Source organism: Telmatherina bonti (genome assembly GCF_933228915.1).
Source record: "Telmatherina bonti genome assembly, chromosome: 7".
In the NCBI taxonomy this organism is placed as follows: domain Eukaryota; kingdom Metazoa; phylum Chordata; class Actinopteri; order Atheriniformes; family Telmatherinidae; genus Telmatherina; species Telmatherina bonti.
Window position 1 is genome coordinate 22,550,444 of NC_136625.1, and position 16,461 is coordinate 22,566,904.

Below are 16,461 nucleotides of genomic sequence, written 5' to 3' on the forward strand. Positions count from 1 at the left end.
TCAAAATTCTAAGTTATCTATTCTTGAGAATATCTGCATTTTGAGACACTTTATCATGGCTTTCAAGTCAAAACTGATATTCCACAACTTTCCGCTGTTCTGCCTTTATTTGTCTGAGGTTTGGAAAAAAAAAAAAAAATTCAGTGACAGACCTTCCTCAGAACATGCTCATAAGACATTTTTACAAATCTGAGAAAAGGTGTGGATGCCCCACCCAGGGTTGTTGTTGACTCAACAAACACCATAACACCAAACCAGGAACACCTGCTGTCAGGACTGGAGGGCAACCAAGTTTCAGCCTGGGTGTTTTATAGATGAGACCAGTCAATTAAAACTCCGTCTCCCTTTTTTTCTTTTTGTTTTGATTAGAATAGACTGAATAATTGAAACATCTGTTCACTACTTACATTAATGTAGTTTTTATTACTAATAAAATGACAACTATAGTTTTGTATTGCAAAAATAAAGACATAAAAAACATAAACACCCTGTAGTAATGCACTGGATTACAAAAACATTGGCAAAACAAGTCAGTTTCTATGCTTTCTTTTTGAAAGCCGTGGTGCAAAAGCTAAACATACAAGGCAATAAAAAGACAGTGTTATAACTCATACATCCCAAGAGACACAACATAATGACAAAAATTGATCTGCTTCTGCTGAGAAATAAAAAGAGATGTACAAATGAATGACTACAATCAACATAATATTTAATACTTGAAGGATAAACAGGAAATATTGTCTCCACAGAAGCGAGTCTGAGCATCCATGCGTGTTTCAGTTTTATTTTAAATAACAAAAACTTGTGTTTTTTTTTTCTGTTTTGTTTTATAATGTAAAGAATCAGATGTGATTAAAAAAAGTGGCAAGAATTGTAATTCATATGTGACCCATTATTCACATATGCTGACTGGGAGAAACATGAGCAAAATGGTCCTCATTATCTGAGTAACAAGCAGACTAGTATAACAATGATAAGTATAATAAAATCATAAATGACTCAGAATCTTAATATAAGTCAACATGTGAAGAAACTATCATATACCTAAAGTCATGACTTAGTATCTCAAAAGTCAGTCATACTATTACCATTATTAAATTTGGATTTAGGATTTCAGAATTTAGACTTTTTATTTCAGCTTTTCCAAATACAAGCTCAAAAAATTTTTAGATTTTTCCACCACTATGATGAAAAAAAACCCCAGACAGAACTGATGACGTTGCAGTTGTAGGATGTATCAGTGATGGTCAGTAAGTTGAGTATATGGACTGGTCAATCCATTTGTGCCTTGGTGTAGTATAATTGCTTCATTGTAAACACAAACAAAACAAAATTGATTTCTATTAAATTCAGGAGGAACAGATAAAACAGAACACTCTCTATATCCTAGGAGAAGAGATGGAGGTAATGGAGGAGTACAACCTGATAGTTCTGCCAGACAACATGCTAGACTGGAAATGCACATCTACAAGGAGAAACAAAGTAGACACTACTTCTAAAGAAAGACAAAATCATTAAGTGCCCGCAAGATGTTGCATTTCTTCTCCAAGTCTGATGTGGAAGGTGCAATCAGCTTTGCAGCCGTCAGAGCCAGACTTAGGCCAACTGAACAACCTGACTAAGTGGGGTTCTCTGCTGGGAATGACCCTGGACTTGCTGGAGCTGATTCTGAGAAGAATGTTGCTCAAGCTGGTGAATAGTGGATCTTATAATTCTTCCTCTGCACAAGAAACAGCAGTGTGTGTTCAGTGTGAGCCTTCATCAACTCCAATATAAGACTGAGATAATTCTTGCCAGCAGTCGTCATCCTTCAGAACAAAATATTAAATTCTTTTAATTAATTATTGCTTTTTATTTAAAACAAACAAACCAAAGAACACAGTAACAAAATTTATTTTTCCTCTGGGATAAACACAGTATTCAATCTTGATTTCTCTTAATGTATGTCAAGAGTTTAATTGGATATTCCAAATTCAATCTAAAAGAATTTAGAATTTGCAGATTTTATCCTAAGAATTTGTAACATTTAAAAGTTTTAATTTCTCATGTTTTGGAGAAAAGTAGGCCATCTGTATTTTGAGATGCTTTGCCGGGATTATTGATTTGTGTCAGAATTTTGGAGTGATTTCTCATTATTTTGACAGAAAAATGGTTATTTCTTTATTTGAATAACATTTATAAATATCGTCTTCCACAATAAGTGCTAGATAAATGTTTGAGAATTAAATACCTAAAACTTACAAATGTGAAATATAGATATTTTCCCTTACCATAAAGCTGCTATTCAGCTCACTTTAAAAACAAATTCATCATTTTAACACAAATTTAAATTTTGGATCTTATTCTTGACAGTTGTCATTGATCACTGTCACCATAGTGACATGATAGGCTCTGTAATAATAGCTTGGTTCCTAATTTCTTAAAACATGCCATCAAAACTAAAGTTTCTTAGCAATCAACGCCGTGACAGACATACTACAATACGTTTCACTGATAAGACATTTGCAGGCTTGAGGGTAGTAAAAAACCACTTTTCCATTCATTGTAATTTTTAAACACATCACAATTTCCAAGTTCCCTCTGTGCAGACCGATAATTCTGTTTGGCATCAGCTAAAACAGACCTATCACAGAAGTATTCTGAAAAAGAAAATCATAAACAAAACATTATAATGAAACATTTCATACTCGGTTATTTAGTTCATGAAATAGTAATTTACTGGATCAAACAGACCAACCAAACAAAAATATGATGGCCTCAAGATTAATCCAGAAAGAATCAGATTCTAGTCACTGAAACCCTCACTGGGTGGTGGTCCTGCGACAGCATCAGAAGTTTTACCATCTTGTATCGCTTCAGGAAGTGGAGGGGAGGGAAGGGGAAGCGGGCGAGGGGAGCGATTTTCGCCTCATTGCGCAGGTTCATTGCGCAAATGCACGAAAGCGGAGCGACGTCCCCACCAGCCCCAACATCCCCCCACCCCCACTCCCCTCCCCAGTGTGTAGAGCCCTTTACGTGAACGGTCACATGATTGCAAATAAAAGCGAAAGGCGAAAGTAGCCAGAGATGTTTTTGGTCCCTGAGTCACTCTCAAGTACTTATTTATCTTCAGGATTCAGTTTTAATGGCTTAAAGGAAATCTCACCTCTGTCAACTGCGGAGCTTTTCTTTTTCTTTGACACTTAAGCTCCCTGGGAAAATACATAAATAAAATAAGGAAAAATGTATTTAAGCTATTCCCCTGGGATTTTTGTGCAACTTCTTTGTCAGTTAGTGCTTTCTGCGTCTCTCCCTGTAGGTAAGACACGTCTCTGTTTTTCATTGCATTTTAATGCTGCAGACACAGATTTATATTGGCTTCCAACATTATTCTGTAATCTAAACAAACTAATAACTCTTTTGTAACTTGAGACAAACATTCAAAATGATACCATTTCACTTACCCCCCCCCCCCCCCCTTTTTTTTTTCATAAGTATGATAATTTGCTCAATTAAAGGTGCTTTTTCGACTTAAATTGCGAATTTTGCAGCCTCTGTTTGTAATCCAACCCTAAATGCAGAAAAGAAATCAGTGCTGTAAATAGTCACATCATCGATCAGAACAACGTCAAAAAAACTTTCGAGACTAAAGATCTGTTGAGGCTGTCTCTGGCTGTAAGAGTGGAGAAACTGTGTTGGTTTAAAACTTTACTGGTAATTGTTTGATTCCGCTTTTTTTCTATTAATGAAAATTCGCGCCGTTTTATGACAAGCTTTTATTTTCATTTATTTATTTTACTTTTGGTATTTTAAACAAAAGTGGAAGCTAAATTACATGCAGGTATGACAATGCAGCACTTTTTTTAAATTTTCGATTTACCCTTTGTCTCTTTTTAGATGTAATCATCATTCAGATCCAGAAAATGCGCGTGATTGGTGCTCAGCATGTCTCTGAACAAGTTCTTTTAAATGGAGTCCCACTGACAAGCTCAAGACTGGAAGTAAAAGAGATGATCAAATCTATGTCAGCTGAGACAATTCTGCCACCTCCTATTGACATGGACCAGATTCCACTTCTGAGTAAGGCAATAATCTTATACTATTAATAACTGTGCATGTAAAAATTTGGAATCACTAACATTTAATTATTTAATCAATATAGGGGAGCACACCATTCTTCGCTCTCAGGAATGCATAGTGGAAGGTGGTCAGCTGCATTGGGCTGACCGTGTATTTTATGACAATAAAGAGTATCTGACTCTGGACCACAATGACACATGGACTATTCATGTACCCCAAGCACTAGCCCTCAAAGCTCTTTGGGACCAGGAAGTACAGCGCACGAGGACTGAGAGAATCCATCTGCAGGGAGGATGCTTTCAACTTATGAAACAACTCGGGCTTTCTGAAGAACTAAGGGGTCAATTATTCTCTTTTTTTCAAGTTAATGAGTTATATTAAGTTAAAAAAGCTTGGCCTTTGCAATTGCAGTAGTGCACCTCTACAAATAGTTGGCCTACTTGCATGTTTTAAAATGATTTGTTTTGTTTATGGTTAACCTCACGTGACTTTAAATGTTTTTGTGTTTCTTTTTCTGTAGTTCCTGGAGTTTCAGTCTCTCAGATTCTGGTCCCAATATTGGGAGTAGGGGTATTTGTTTTACTAAGCGTTGTCAGTCTCCTTCTATCTATGAAAAATGGTAAGTAAATAGATGTTGTTTTTATTATTGTTGGAAAATGATATAGATAAATTGTATATTTATTTCTTAACTTTCTGCATAAATGAACAAAGCAATGCATGATGTATTTTCATCTAGCAGCATGAAATGTTTATCTTGACCTCTGCTTTAAAGTTTAATGACTCTTTCGGCTCACAAAATGCAGCATAACTTGGCATTATTTGAAAAAAAAAAAGCCCTGTCACAGGATGTCTTGTACTTCACAGAAATGTAAAGCACGGTCATGTGTTTTCTCTTTTCCACTTTGTTTAGGTTCAAATCTTGCTGGAGGTAAGATAAACAACAACTCTGCTGTTCTGTTAGTGTCTGAACATCTCTCAGCTGACATTCTTAGAAGATTGATTAAAAAGTCAAATATTAAAAGAACTCTAAACCACGTACCCTGTGAATGAGTATGTTTTATGTTTTTAGATGATTGTGGCTTAGTTAGGTGATTTTTATCAATACAGTCTCATCTTGTGACATTTACATCGATTTAAAAAAATAGAAACTGTTTGTAATGAAAATAATAATGCTCTTCAGTTTTGTGATTTGTTTGCAATTTCATTAGATCTGTATGAATATTTTTTCTGTAATGTTTATGATAATGTGACTTCTTTTTTTTACCTGCAGGTGTCCTTGGCTCGATTATTCATTATCCCAGGGATATAAAAGATATAACTGCAGATATGAACCAAGGTGGTTACCGAACCTTGTGATTCACAATCAGCTGACAACCCCATGCTCCCTGTGTTCGGACCTTTTTGTCAGAATTGTAATTAAAGCTATGTGCACACAAACACAAATATTTTTGAAAATGCTTTACACATAAAAATGCAGACACATGTATTTGGAAAGACAGGTGATCCCCAAAGAGTTTCTTGCCTTAAGCATATGGGTGACATAGCTGAGTCAAATTCAACAGCCTTCATCAAAACCCAAATCAGTATCAGATGTGTCCTGGGGAACCACTGGCCCAAAAATAGTGACATTTGTCTAAGGTTCTGCGTGGTTGTGGGCATTGTTTTATTAAATCCCATGATGTGCCCTTCGGCTGCACAGGGGCCTCATAGCAAGAAGGTCGCTGGTTCGAGCCTCGGCTGTGGGAAGGTTTGAACGGTGTCTTTTCTGTGTGGACTTTGCATGTTTTGTACATGTATGCGTGGGTTCTCTCTGGGTATGCTGGCTTCCTCCCACTGTTGAAAGACGTGCATGTTAGGTTAATCGGTTACTCTAAATGATCCCCAGGAGTGAATGTGAGCGTGAATGGTTGTTTGTCTCTCTGCATGGCCCTGTGATGGACTGGCAACCTGACAAGGGTGTACCCTGTCTATCGCCCTACAGTCTATGCTCTCGCCCAATGATTTCTGGGATAGGCTTCAGCTTCCCGCCACCCTGAATTGGACTAAGCGATTAAGGAAATGGAAAGCTGAATGTCCTCACACCTCAGTTTCTTTACATAGTTTACATGCGAGGTAGAAATCCTGTTAGCAGGGCTTACATCTATGCTAACTTGGCTAAGTTTACCATTGCGATTGAAACAAAGAGAATAGATTGCACCTTATCGATCAATACAAGCTAAAATCTCAGATCTTCCTGTACACATAAATATTAAAGTCACTCAATAACAAACCTTCACGTTTGTAGAAATGTTACAGAGAAATGCATGTTGTGCTTGTATGTAGTTAGATGCAAACAAATAGAAAATTCTGCAGATATTTCAGTGTAAAAGTATTTGTGAGTATAGGACCTAAAGTTTGTCATGGAATATTTTACATGTCATTACACAAGCAAGCTGCTTTTGGCACACACATTTTTTAATACCTCAAAAAGTAAATGTCTTCTCTTCATGGAAGTGCCAAATATTCATGGAGCAGATTTATTTAATTTCTCTGATTCAAACACTTACTTAACTTATGACAATGTATAGACTTTCTTGCTGTATGAACTGATTTTTCTTTATGTTCTGTATATATTAAATTAAAAAAAAAAAAAAGATTCTAACGTGTTCCAAAAGGACTTTTTTTCTCCTTTGTATCACAAGTGATAGCTCATTTGCATACAAGGCTCTGATGGTTTTTAAAAAGCACTTTCTGAACTGATTAGATCACTTTCCCCTTTTGGTTTAAAAGTGGGGGGAGAAGAAATTAAAGATTCACTGAAAATGTCTCCTGTTTTATATTTGATTCCAAGAATACAAAATGGGAAGCCTTGGAGGGATTGCTGTTGTGGTGAAATAGATGAAATTCTGTTATTTAGATTAAATTATACTTGAGCATTCTGACTTTCTCTGTAAGCAATAAGTGTTGCTTACTTAATTAGTGTTTGAAAAATAAAACTAAAGTGAATGACAGTGTACGAAATATTTTCTTTTTTAATTTTTTTTCTGGAAACCTTTTCTTTTTCATGCTTTTAAATTCTGTGGAGTGGACTAAAATGCAGAGTCAGTTACTTATGAACTAACTACCTTTTAAATTTAGTCATTCTTTAACAAAATGGTGAGTTTTGAACAAAAATTACTTAAACTCAAACTATAAACGTTAATAATTTATCTAACTCTCTTCTCAGTGTTAAGTGTGCTGTCAGACGTAGTTTACTCCTTCTGACAGAGAATAGTTAACAGTGCTGTGATTGCTAAAATGATACAAACATAAGGTGTTAAACTATTTCAACAAGTGTACTGTACACAGATGATTTAAAAAATTCACTCCACATTTTAACTGATCAGTTTTACCAAACACTGTAATTGTTTTATTTGCACACTGATTATGAAACAATAGAAATAAACAATGCAGTAATAATCCGAATTAAAACTATGCCAAATGTAGGTTATGTGCAGTTTTTTTTTATTTTTTATTTTTTATTTTATTTCTATCAGTTTCTAGAGTCAGAACGAGACATGGAGAAGCTGCATTAAGCTTTTAAGCTCCACATGTCTGGAACAAACTCCCAGAAAGCCTCAAATCAGCTGAAACACTCAGTTTATTAACATCAAGGTTAAAGACCCTCCTGTTCTCAGTTGCCTTTCATTATTTTTTATTCAAAGCTATTTTGAGGTTTTTTTTAAAGTCCAAATCTACATGTTTCTTGATTATTTTTTCCTTGCTTTCATGTTTTAATTGTAAATTAAGCTTTTTATTTTCTAATGTTTTATTGTCTCTGTAAAGCACTTTGAATCACCCTGTTGTTGAATTGTGCTATACAAATAAACTTGCCTTGCCCTACAATCAATCCAATCACTGCATTAATATAACCCATAGGTGGCGATAGATAGTAGAGTTGTGTTCGTTATGTACACTTTGTCTCAGGAAGTGACGTCCGCCAATCAGGGCTACGCATTGGTGAACGTTACCATAACAATGGGGACCCATAACGACTGCTTTCTGAACGGACCAATAGGAGAAGAATGTTTGGCATTTAAACCGCTTTCCGTCACGCCGTACAAAATTCAAATCTTTTTATTTTTTTTAGAGAAAGACTCGGAACGCAAGTGGCACTACCTTGTTTCCACGTTGTCTCCCGGAGGTAAGCATAAGTTCATCTTTGAGCTCAAGACTTAATCCATTGTATTAATTTATATTTAATAGTTTCCTGCTTGGTCTTCCGCTCAGCAGTGATCGCGTTTTTGTTTTTTTGTTGTTTTTTTTTTTTGTTTTTTTTGTTGTTGCTAATTTTCGATTATTTTGTAAAAGCTAATGCCGGAGTTACTTCGTTTATTTAAGCACAGTCAGCTATTATCAAACACATTTGTTATAACACCCCCTCAAAATCTCAACAGCAGCCATCACTATTGGTTGTTATACTGTATATAAAGAGAACACTATGATTAGCATGGATAGCTCTGCTATCAAATTTAAAACATATTTACCTGAAACACCGGTTTGTGCCCATATAAAATGATATTTTCTTCTTCGTGTCCAGCACTGTTGAAACGTGGACAACATGGCTCAGTTTGGGTTTGAGAACGACATCCACAGTATTTTGAAGCTAGACATGCCCATCACAAACGCTCCTATGGCGAGGTGGCAAAGGAAGGCCAGCTCATCCAACACATCCACTGTGAGTGGTCTGTCGCCTGGAAAATCTGCTAATGTTTCGCTGAGTTCATCAAAAACGCCGAGTAAAACCCCAGGTAAAGGGCGTTCATTTGCGCATGTAATGTATATCGAATAAAGCTCAAGATGTTTTTGTATAAATCCAAACCACTCATTTGTATCATAGGCAAAAACAAAAAAACTCCCTCGAAGATGGGTGGCGATCGCTTTATCCCTGTTAGAAACAGCAAACAAATGGATGTGGCTAATTTCCTGCTAACTAAAGAGAATGAACCTGTTGACTTAAACACACCAGGCCAAATGGTAAGTTATATGGTACATCTCATCACCAACTGTGATTTAAACTAGCATGTTCATAGTTTGTGTGTGTATTTTAAGGAAAGTCAAAAGGCATGGTCAGTTTCACTAAATGGATATAACGTTGAAGATGCAAAGATTCTTCACCTTGGAGGGAAGCCACTGAATGCTCCAGAAGGTAATGTCTATGTGCCCATAAACACTATGTTGTGCACAAAATGTGTTTTTTGTCATCATCTTCCCAGGCTATGCATCTCTCCCTAACTGTTTGTCTCCACCTGCTTTTTCAGGGTATCAAAACAATTTGAAGGTCCTCTACAGCCAGGGTACAACCCCTGCCTCTCTGAAAAAGACCAGATACATCTCTTCCACACCTGACAGGATCTTGGATGCACCTGATCTTCGAAATGATTTTTGTAAGCTTGCCATTTCACCCTGACACCCATATAAAACTGTCCTATCACATCTTTCATATCCAACAATTTACTGAATGTTGAAATAATTTCTTTTCTTTAAATGAAAATATACTTCCACAGATTTAAATCTACTTGACTGGAGCAGTCGGAACGTACTTGCTGTGGCACTTCACAACAGCGTGTACCTCTGGGATGCCACTCATGGAGACATCATTCTCCTTATGAAAATGGAACGTGAGGAAGACTTTATCTGCTCACTGTCCTGGACAAAAGATGGAAACTATCTGGCTGTTGGTACCAGTGACTGCAAAGTTCAAGTGAGTGTGGTACTGAATTTCATGATGAAACGAAGCTGAAATTACTGTAAATTTTAATGTTTTTTTTCCTTTTTTTTTTTTTTTCTCCTTTTACTCCCTTCCTTCCTTCCTTCAGTTGTGGGACGTTGAAAATCAGAAACGTTTGCGCAGCATGGCTAGCCACACAGCTAGAGTTGGTAGTCTGAGTTGGAACGACCATATTCTTTCTAGGTAAAGTTAATCTATGATGCGAAAACTGAAACTAACTTTAAAAACAAAATCTTAAGCTGTTCTTTCCATCCCACAGTGGTTCTAGATCGGGACACATCCATCACCATGATGTGAGGGTGGCAGACCATCACATCTTCACACTTACTGCTCACTCACAGGAAGTTTGTGGTCTGAAGTGGTCCCCTGATGGGAGATACCTGGCGAGTGGAGGGAATGACAACATGGTGTGTTTATGGCCTCGGGTGCAGGAAGGTAGTGCCAGCAACGACAGCCAGCTGGTCCGCTGCTGGAGCGAACATCAGGGGGCTGTCAAGGTGAGATTCTTTAGTAGGTTGAAACCCCTCCCTGTGAAATTCAGGAATTAATTGGTTTATTTTGTTGAAGGCTCTAGCCTGGTGTCCATGGCAGTCAAATATTCTTGCATCTGGAGGTGGTACAAGCGATCGCCACATCCGCATCTGGAATGTAAACAGTGGTGCCTGCATAAGTTCACTTGATACTCAGTCCCAGGTAACTATATACACTGACTCTCAATTTGATCAGTTATCCTAAATGGGGGTGTGGTTCCTTAACAACACATCTCTTGAATTATTTTGTTGCTTTTCAGATATCATCACTGGTATTTGCACCCAACTATAAGGAGCTGGTCTCTGCCCATGGATATGCCCACAACAATGTCGTCATCTGGAAGTACCCTTCTCTGACCAAAGTGGCAGAACTCAATGGTAAGTGATCATTGAGTGGATTACCTCTAATACTTTCTTTGCACTGTTCACATCTGACATCACCATAGATCATATTTTGTTATTAAATTTCCAAATTATTCAGAATACTTTAACATCTGAATTATTTGGTAATTTCAATTCTATGTAGATGTGATGTCATACAAGTAAGAACGATGCTTTTTACACTCCATGTTTACGTCCAATTTACATCACTTGCATAGTTGTAGCTGCACACGAAGTGTGCACTGGAAAATGAATTGGTATACAGTATTAAATTAGGCTTTTTTTTTTTTTTTTTTTTATTTATTTTTTTTAAGCTATTCCAGTTAATTTGCAAATTGAGCACGATATCGCAAATGGTAAATTATGTTGAATGGTTACATCTAGACAATGCATTTCAATACCAGGTGTCAATTAAGGTTAAATTGTAGAGAAACACCCATAAGTAGTTATTGACCTGCTTGTTTTTAAATTTTTATTTTTATTTTTATTTTTTTCTCCAGGACATGATGACAGAGTTCTCAATTTGATCCTGAGCCCAGACAACTCAACTATTGCAACTGTTGCTGGAGATGAAACCATTCGTCTGTGGAAGAGCTTTGAAATGGATCCTGTTAAGAAGAAGGCTAAAGAGAGGATGGTCAAATCAACTAACAGTGTCATTCATCAGTCAATCAGATAACTTGCCTTTTTCCATTTTGTTCTCATGCTTGCTAAAGTTTGCAAATATAATGATTCACAAATAAAGGTTGCCACCCAGTTCTTACTCCTTTTTGGTGTTTCAGAAGGTTTTTATGTTTTTTTAAACTTTATATTGCCATCATTTTGATGTGAATTTTTAGCCTGTAGTTGAAAGTATTGATATGTATTGCACATTTAAACTGGGTTTTAAATAAAAGACTTTACAACTCATTCCATTTCTTATAACTGATAAATTGGTAAATTACCATATTAAGAACCATATTTTAACATGAACAGCATAGAAAATGTTAACCAAAAACCTTAGGTTTTTGGATGGAACCAACATCAGTGAGGGTCAAATTCCTTTTAGCCATTTTTGGCACATGTTCACAGTATGTGGCTTTTTAAACTGCTTAAAGCTCATTCCTTTAAAAGTTCAGCTTTCAAAAGGCTGAAACCAGTTTAAGTTGCTCCCTACCTCAATTATGTAACCTGCACATTTAAATACTTCTAAAGCCATTTGCACAGGAAATTAACTTTATTAACTTCATGAGAACAGTCACAAATGTGAGCATCATCACTGTAATATACAGTATAACATTTCCACAATTCTCAAATAGAAAATGAGGTGTGGCATGCTGCTCACGCTGGGCACACCACTGACTTCCAAATGACACAGACCTTTCAATGTTTTATTTCCAAAGATAAATAAGACCTTTACAATGAAGACTTTCTTCACTTGAATGGGTGAAATTAACTTTAGCTATTTACATGTACGAGTCATAAATGGAAACAGTGCCATACACCCAAGCAACCAAGGCTGTGAAAGCCAAACAGTGTTGCAGGTTAAGCCTGAGTTGAATACTATCAGTGGAAATGAGCACCATTTCATATAGTGTTCATCAGTTTTTGCAACTTTATACAAAGTGTCACAAGCAGAGATCACTGGCAAAGTATGCCATTCATATCCCCTTAGTGTGAATATTACATAGAACACTAGACTTCCATACAATTCTTTAATTTAGAAGTGGCATGTTGAACTTTCTGCCACTTGTATATGTTGCTAAACACAAATAAGTGGCACATTCAATGTGGAAATAACTGTATGCCTCATTCTCATTTCCAGAGCCATAAAGTTAGACTTTCTTCACTTTGCCCATGATGATTTTTCCATTTGTATAATGAGTATATCCATTCTCATAGTGTTTACCATTTGCTACAGCAGCAGCAGGTTCACTGGTTGAGCCGTTCTGTGTTGACTTGTGGTTTGAGATGGGAAGCCGGTTGCCCCTTATGTAGGCCTGCACCCAAAAGTTGGAGAAGAGGAGGAAGAATAAGACACCATACATCCAAATCAGGTGGATCCATAAGGGGACCTGATAGTCACACTTGTCCATGAAGTAGTACTGACTGATGTGGATGGAGACCAGAACAAACTGTGTCTGCAGAAAAAAAAGAGAAAAGCAAAAATAATTAAAAAAAAAAAACCAAAAAAAAAAACAACTTTCATTATTATCCCCAAAATATTCAATAGTGTTAATTACAGAAAATTGGTGCAAGAAAACAGAACAAAAACATACAAGCTGGATGGCTGTCATGTACTTCTTCCACCACAAATACTTCTGGAAGCGAGGTCCTGCAGCGGAGAGCCCGTAGTAGGAGTACATGATAACATGCACTGCTGAATTCACCATAGCATGAAAGGAGCCCATTCCACCAGCTTGAGAATGAAGTTGAAGTTTAATTAGAAAACTGATACTATTGCTTTAATATTTTCAGATAAAGTTTATAATATGTATGAATTTGCATATAGGTTTGCTGGGTAAAGCTCACCAGGTGTCAGGGTGACGCCCCACCACCATGTCCAGGGCATGAAGGAGTGATGGAAGACGTGGAGAAATGTGATCTGACTTTGCTTCTTTCTCAGCACAAAGAACACCTTTTAACAAAAATGAGTTGACATGCAGTTAACATGAGATATGTCTATTAATGATTAAATAAACTGGACATGAGGTCAAACAAAAAATTATTAGGAAATGTTCTTACTGTGTCAAGAAGTTCGATTAATTTTGAGAAATAAAACAACCAAGCCACTCGAATCATCTGCAGGAATTAGAAGAGTTGTAACATCACTTATTATTCTAAATAAGTGGTTATCAAAAGACAATTAAGTTCTTTTCTACATCAGTGAAACTATTCCTGAGATAATGTTTGCTTTTTTTAGTAATTTGCTAGCTTACCCTGAGAGCCTGTGGGCTACTGGTGGGATCGATGAGGTCACATCTCCATGTGTAGGTGGTAGCCCATCCAGACATCATGAACTAAGTGCAATAAAACACAAAAAAAACCCCAAAATATTTATTCAGGCCAAATTTTACAAATGAGTCTGAGTTTATATGAAGGCTACACAAAAAAAAACAAAAAAGAAAAAAAAGAAAAGAATATATGATGAGAAATATTATCAATACTGTCCTTAGACAGTAAGGTCCTTAGACCTTAAAGTATGTAAGAGTGACAAGGCCAGCTAGAGCCATGGTCACAGGGTAAAGATAAGTAGTGTCATCTTGAACTAAGAGATGAACTATCAAGTCATGCCCCCCGCCAAGTGTAATAAAAACACACAAGCACTTTGGATTGAGTCAGCAAATAACTTGCATATTTTTACCTCATAGACAATGTAGGCATTCAGTAAAACCATGCAAAGGTTGTAGATGATCATAACTCTGTTGAGGATAAATGGCTTGCGGTTTGCCATCAGGCGAGGTCCAATGTATGATGAAAAGATGACGTAGCCCAACAGGATGGAGGTCATCTGGATGGGGCTTTGCATCAGAGGGTAGTCTCTCACTCTGGCATCTGGAAAATGCAAGCACACCCTAATGACTGTCTCAATAGGTCTTTAAAGGTTATACACATGCGCGCGCGTGCACACACACACACACACACACACACACACACACACACACACACACACACACACACACACACACACACACACACACACACACACACACACACACACACACACACACGGGTGGGTCAACTGTCATTGCAACACGAGAAGCACCAATCTATAAAAATCTAATAAGATATTTCTGACTGTTTATACTGCTAAAGCAGGTATACATTTTTTTTTTTTTTTTTATTTATAAAAAAATTTCCCCCAGATAACATATATACACATTTTACATACACACACGTATAATTGTGTATATATGCTTTTATATATATATAAAAGCATATATACACAATCATATGGACATATGCCTTTAAAAAAAATAAATAAATAAAAAGACACCAAAAAAAAAAAAAAAAAAAAAAAAAAAAAATAGGGAGAGGATGAACAAAACTCACCAGTTCTGGATTGTAGATAACTGTGGAATTTTACAACGCTGGTAATAGCCTCTAGCAGCATGTTGGTGGCTTGCCTTGAAGTTAAAGAAAAGAGTTTTTAAAGGAGGCAGGAGAGATCAGGTGGAGCTGAAAGAGAGTTTGTCAGGCAGCAAAGCAACCTGTACACCTGCTTCCCCACTGACTAAATAAACATGTGACAGCTGCAAGGCTCATCAAACATCCCTCTCAGTGACCCTGGCTACCATCTTTCTGATAAATACAGTGTATACAATCTGCTTCTACAACCCAGGCTGTTTTATTCTTTTGTTTTGGAGGTTTCAAAGATACATTGTGAAATATCTGATTCCTCAGTTCTGACTAACAAAGCAAGTCAAACAGGTGAGGCATAAAACTTGACCCACATGACAAACTCTACACAACCTACTGAGGCAATGAGTTATGAACTGCGATGTTGGTTTTATCCAGATCAAGGTCATTCTAACGCTTAGCAGAAAAAAAAAAAAAAAAAAGGTAAATAAAAACACACCAGTCTAACCAGGCTGCATCAGAATAACACACATCCTTCCAATAAAAACAAAGTATTTTATTGGAAGAGCCTGGATCATGAAAATAAATTAGAAACTCACCTTCAGAGGAAAAGATCTCAGCACTCCTGGTTGAGAGGAAAAAAGGAACAGTTCCACAGCCCGAGTTGGCAGCAATCAGTCCAGAGGATCCAGCAGATTAGGTGTGTCAGTGATCAGGTGAAGTACAGATACAAAGTGAATGCGCAAGTGATAGCCTCCAGCTGTGCTCAGAGGTGAAGTAGTTTAATTGGAAATCCAACAGGACCTGAGTGTAGCAAGTAAGACTTTTAAAAGTCTTAAGTGAGAAGATACAAAACTGAGTGAAGTGACTTGGTCTGCTGTGAAGACTCAACTCATTCAGCTGAATTTAAACCCCATGTCACTACTACAGACCTTTCAAGTTTCAGAACCACACCCTGTTTCAATGCCAAGCTCCACCTTCATGTCCTCACTCAGCCTGTTTGTGATTGGACAGTCACATCATGGGTGATGAAGGGGATGGAGTCATGGAGTTGGGAGTAAAAATCCACATGTGAATATTTATTATGAATAAATAAGTACAAGGTAACTTAAAAAAAACAATCGAAAAACTAAATCGAGTAAGCTAAAATCTACTTAAATCATCACTTCAATTTAAGTAATAATGTTGCTCCAAAAATGTCCCGCCCACATGATTTAGGTTAAAGGTAAAATCAGATATGCCACATTCACCACCTACCGACATTTGGTGTTGCCCATCCCTTCCAGGGATGTAGCTTAGAGGCTGGGTTCCCATCTGACAGGCTTGGCTGTGCCTCTGGTTTTACCTGTTCTCCGAGCAAGAAGGGTGTGAGGTCTGAACAGATCTTGAAATTTCCTGTGCAACATGTGCTTTTGCCTCACAGGAGGAGGAGTCCTTACTTTCTGTTTACATATTATCAAGCACATGGTACATCTGCCGTAAAGTGCAGGCCCATAGGACATATTATTATTAAATGGAGGCTAAATTTTATGTGCAAAAAAAATCAAACAGCAGTTTTAATGAGTTGGTGAATTAAAAAAAGAAAGGAAAAATTCCAGGAGCCCTTCAAACTTGATTAGCAACTTTGTGATGACCATTTGAAGGTGTAACTTTTCCTCTAATACATGCATGGCTATTTAACGT

The 16,461-nt window shown here is 36.9% G+C and overlaps 2 protein-coding genes across 2 annotated transcripts; one reads left to right on the forward strand and one right to left on the reverse strand.

The window, feature by feature from the left end:
* The first annotated feature begins 8,186 nt into the window (after positions 1-8,186).
* Positions 8,187-11,505, forward strand: cdc20 (cell division cycle 20 homolog). Its single transcript, XM_079243971.1, has 11 exons — positions 8,187-8,221; positions 8,618-8,837; positions 8,918-9,054; positions 9,130-9,226; positions 9,339-9,464; positions 9,585-9,781; positions 9,897-9,991; positions 10,068-10,305; positions 10,376-10,501; positions 10,599-10,716; positions 11,220-11,505. Exons 2-11 carry the CDS (start codon positions 8,639-8,641, stop codon positions 11,396-11,398), a joined length of 1,512 nt encoding a protein of 503 aa, XP_079100097.1. The 5' UTR covers positions 8,187-8,221; positions 8,618-8,638; the 3' UTR covers positions 11,399-11,505.
* A 1,028-nt stretch (positions 11,506-12,533) lies between these two features.
* Positions 12,534-14,812, reverse strand: elovl1a (ELOVL fatty acid elongase 1a; the record flags this gene model as incomplete). The annotated part of the gene is made up of 7 exons (XM_079244449.1): positions 12,534-12,839; positions 12,978-13,117; positions 13,231-13,336; positions 13,444-13,500; positions 13,638-13,718; positions 14,063-14,253; positions 14,752-14,812. 7 exons carry the CDS (start codon positions 14,810-14,812, stop codon positions 12,534-12,536), a joined length of 942 nt encoding a protein of 313 aa, XP_079100575.1.
* Positions 14,813-16,461: the final 1,649 nt, after the last annotated feature.

Excerpts from the sequence above, each read along its gene's own strand:
- cdc20 (XM_079243971.1), top strand. The coding sequence starts at position 8,639 with ATGGCTCAGTTTGGGTTTGAGAACGACATCCACAGTATTTTGAAGCTA. Across the intron at positions 9,465-9,584 it reads TGATCTTCGAAATGATTTTT|ATTTAAATCTACTTGACTGG; the intron begins GTAAGCTTGCCA and ends ATACTTCCACAG. Across the intron at positions 10,502-10,598 it reads CACTTGATACTCAGTCCCAG|ATATCATCACTGGTATTTGC; the intron begins GTAACTATATAC and ends GTTGCTTTTCAG.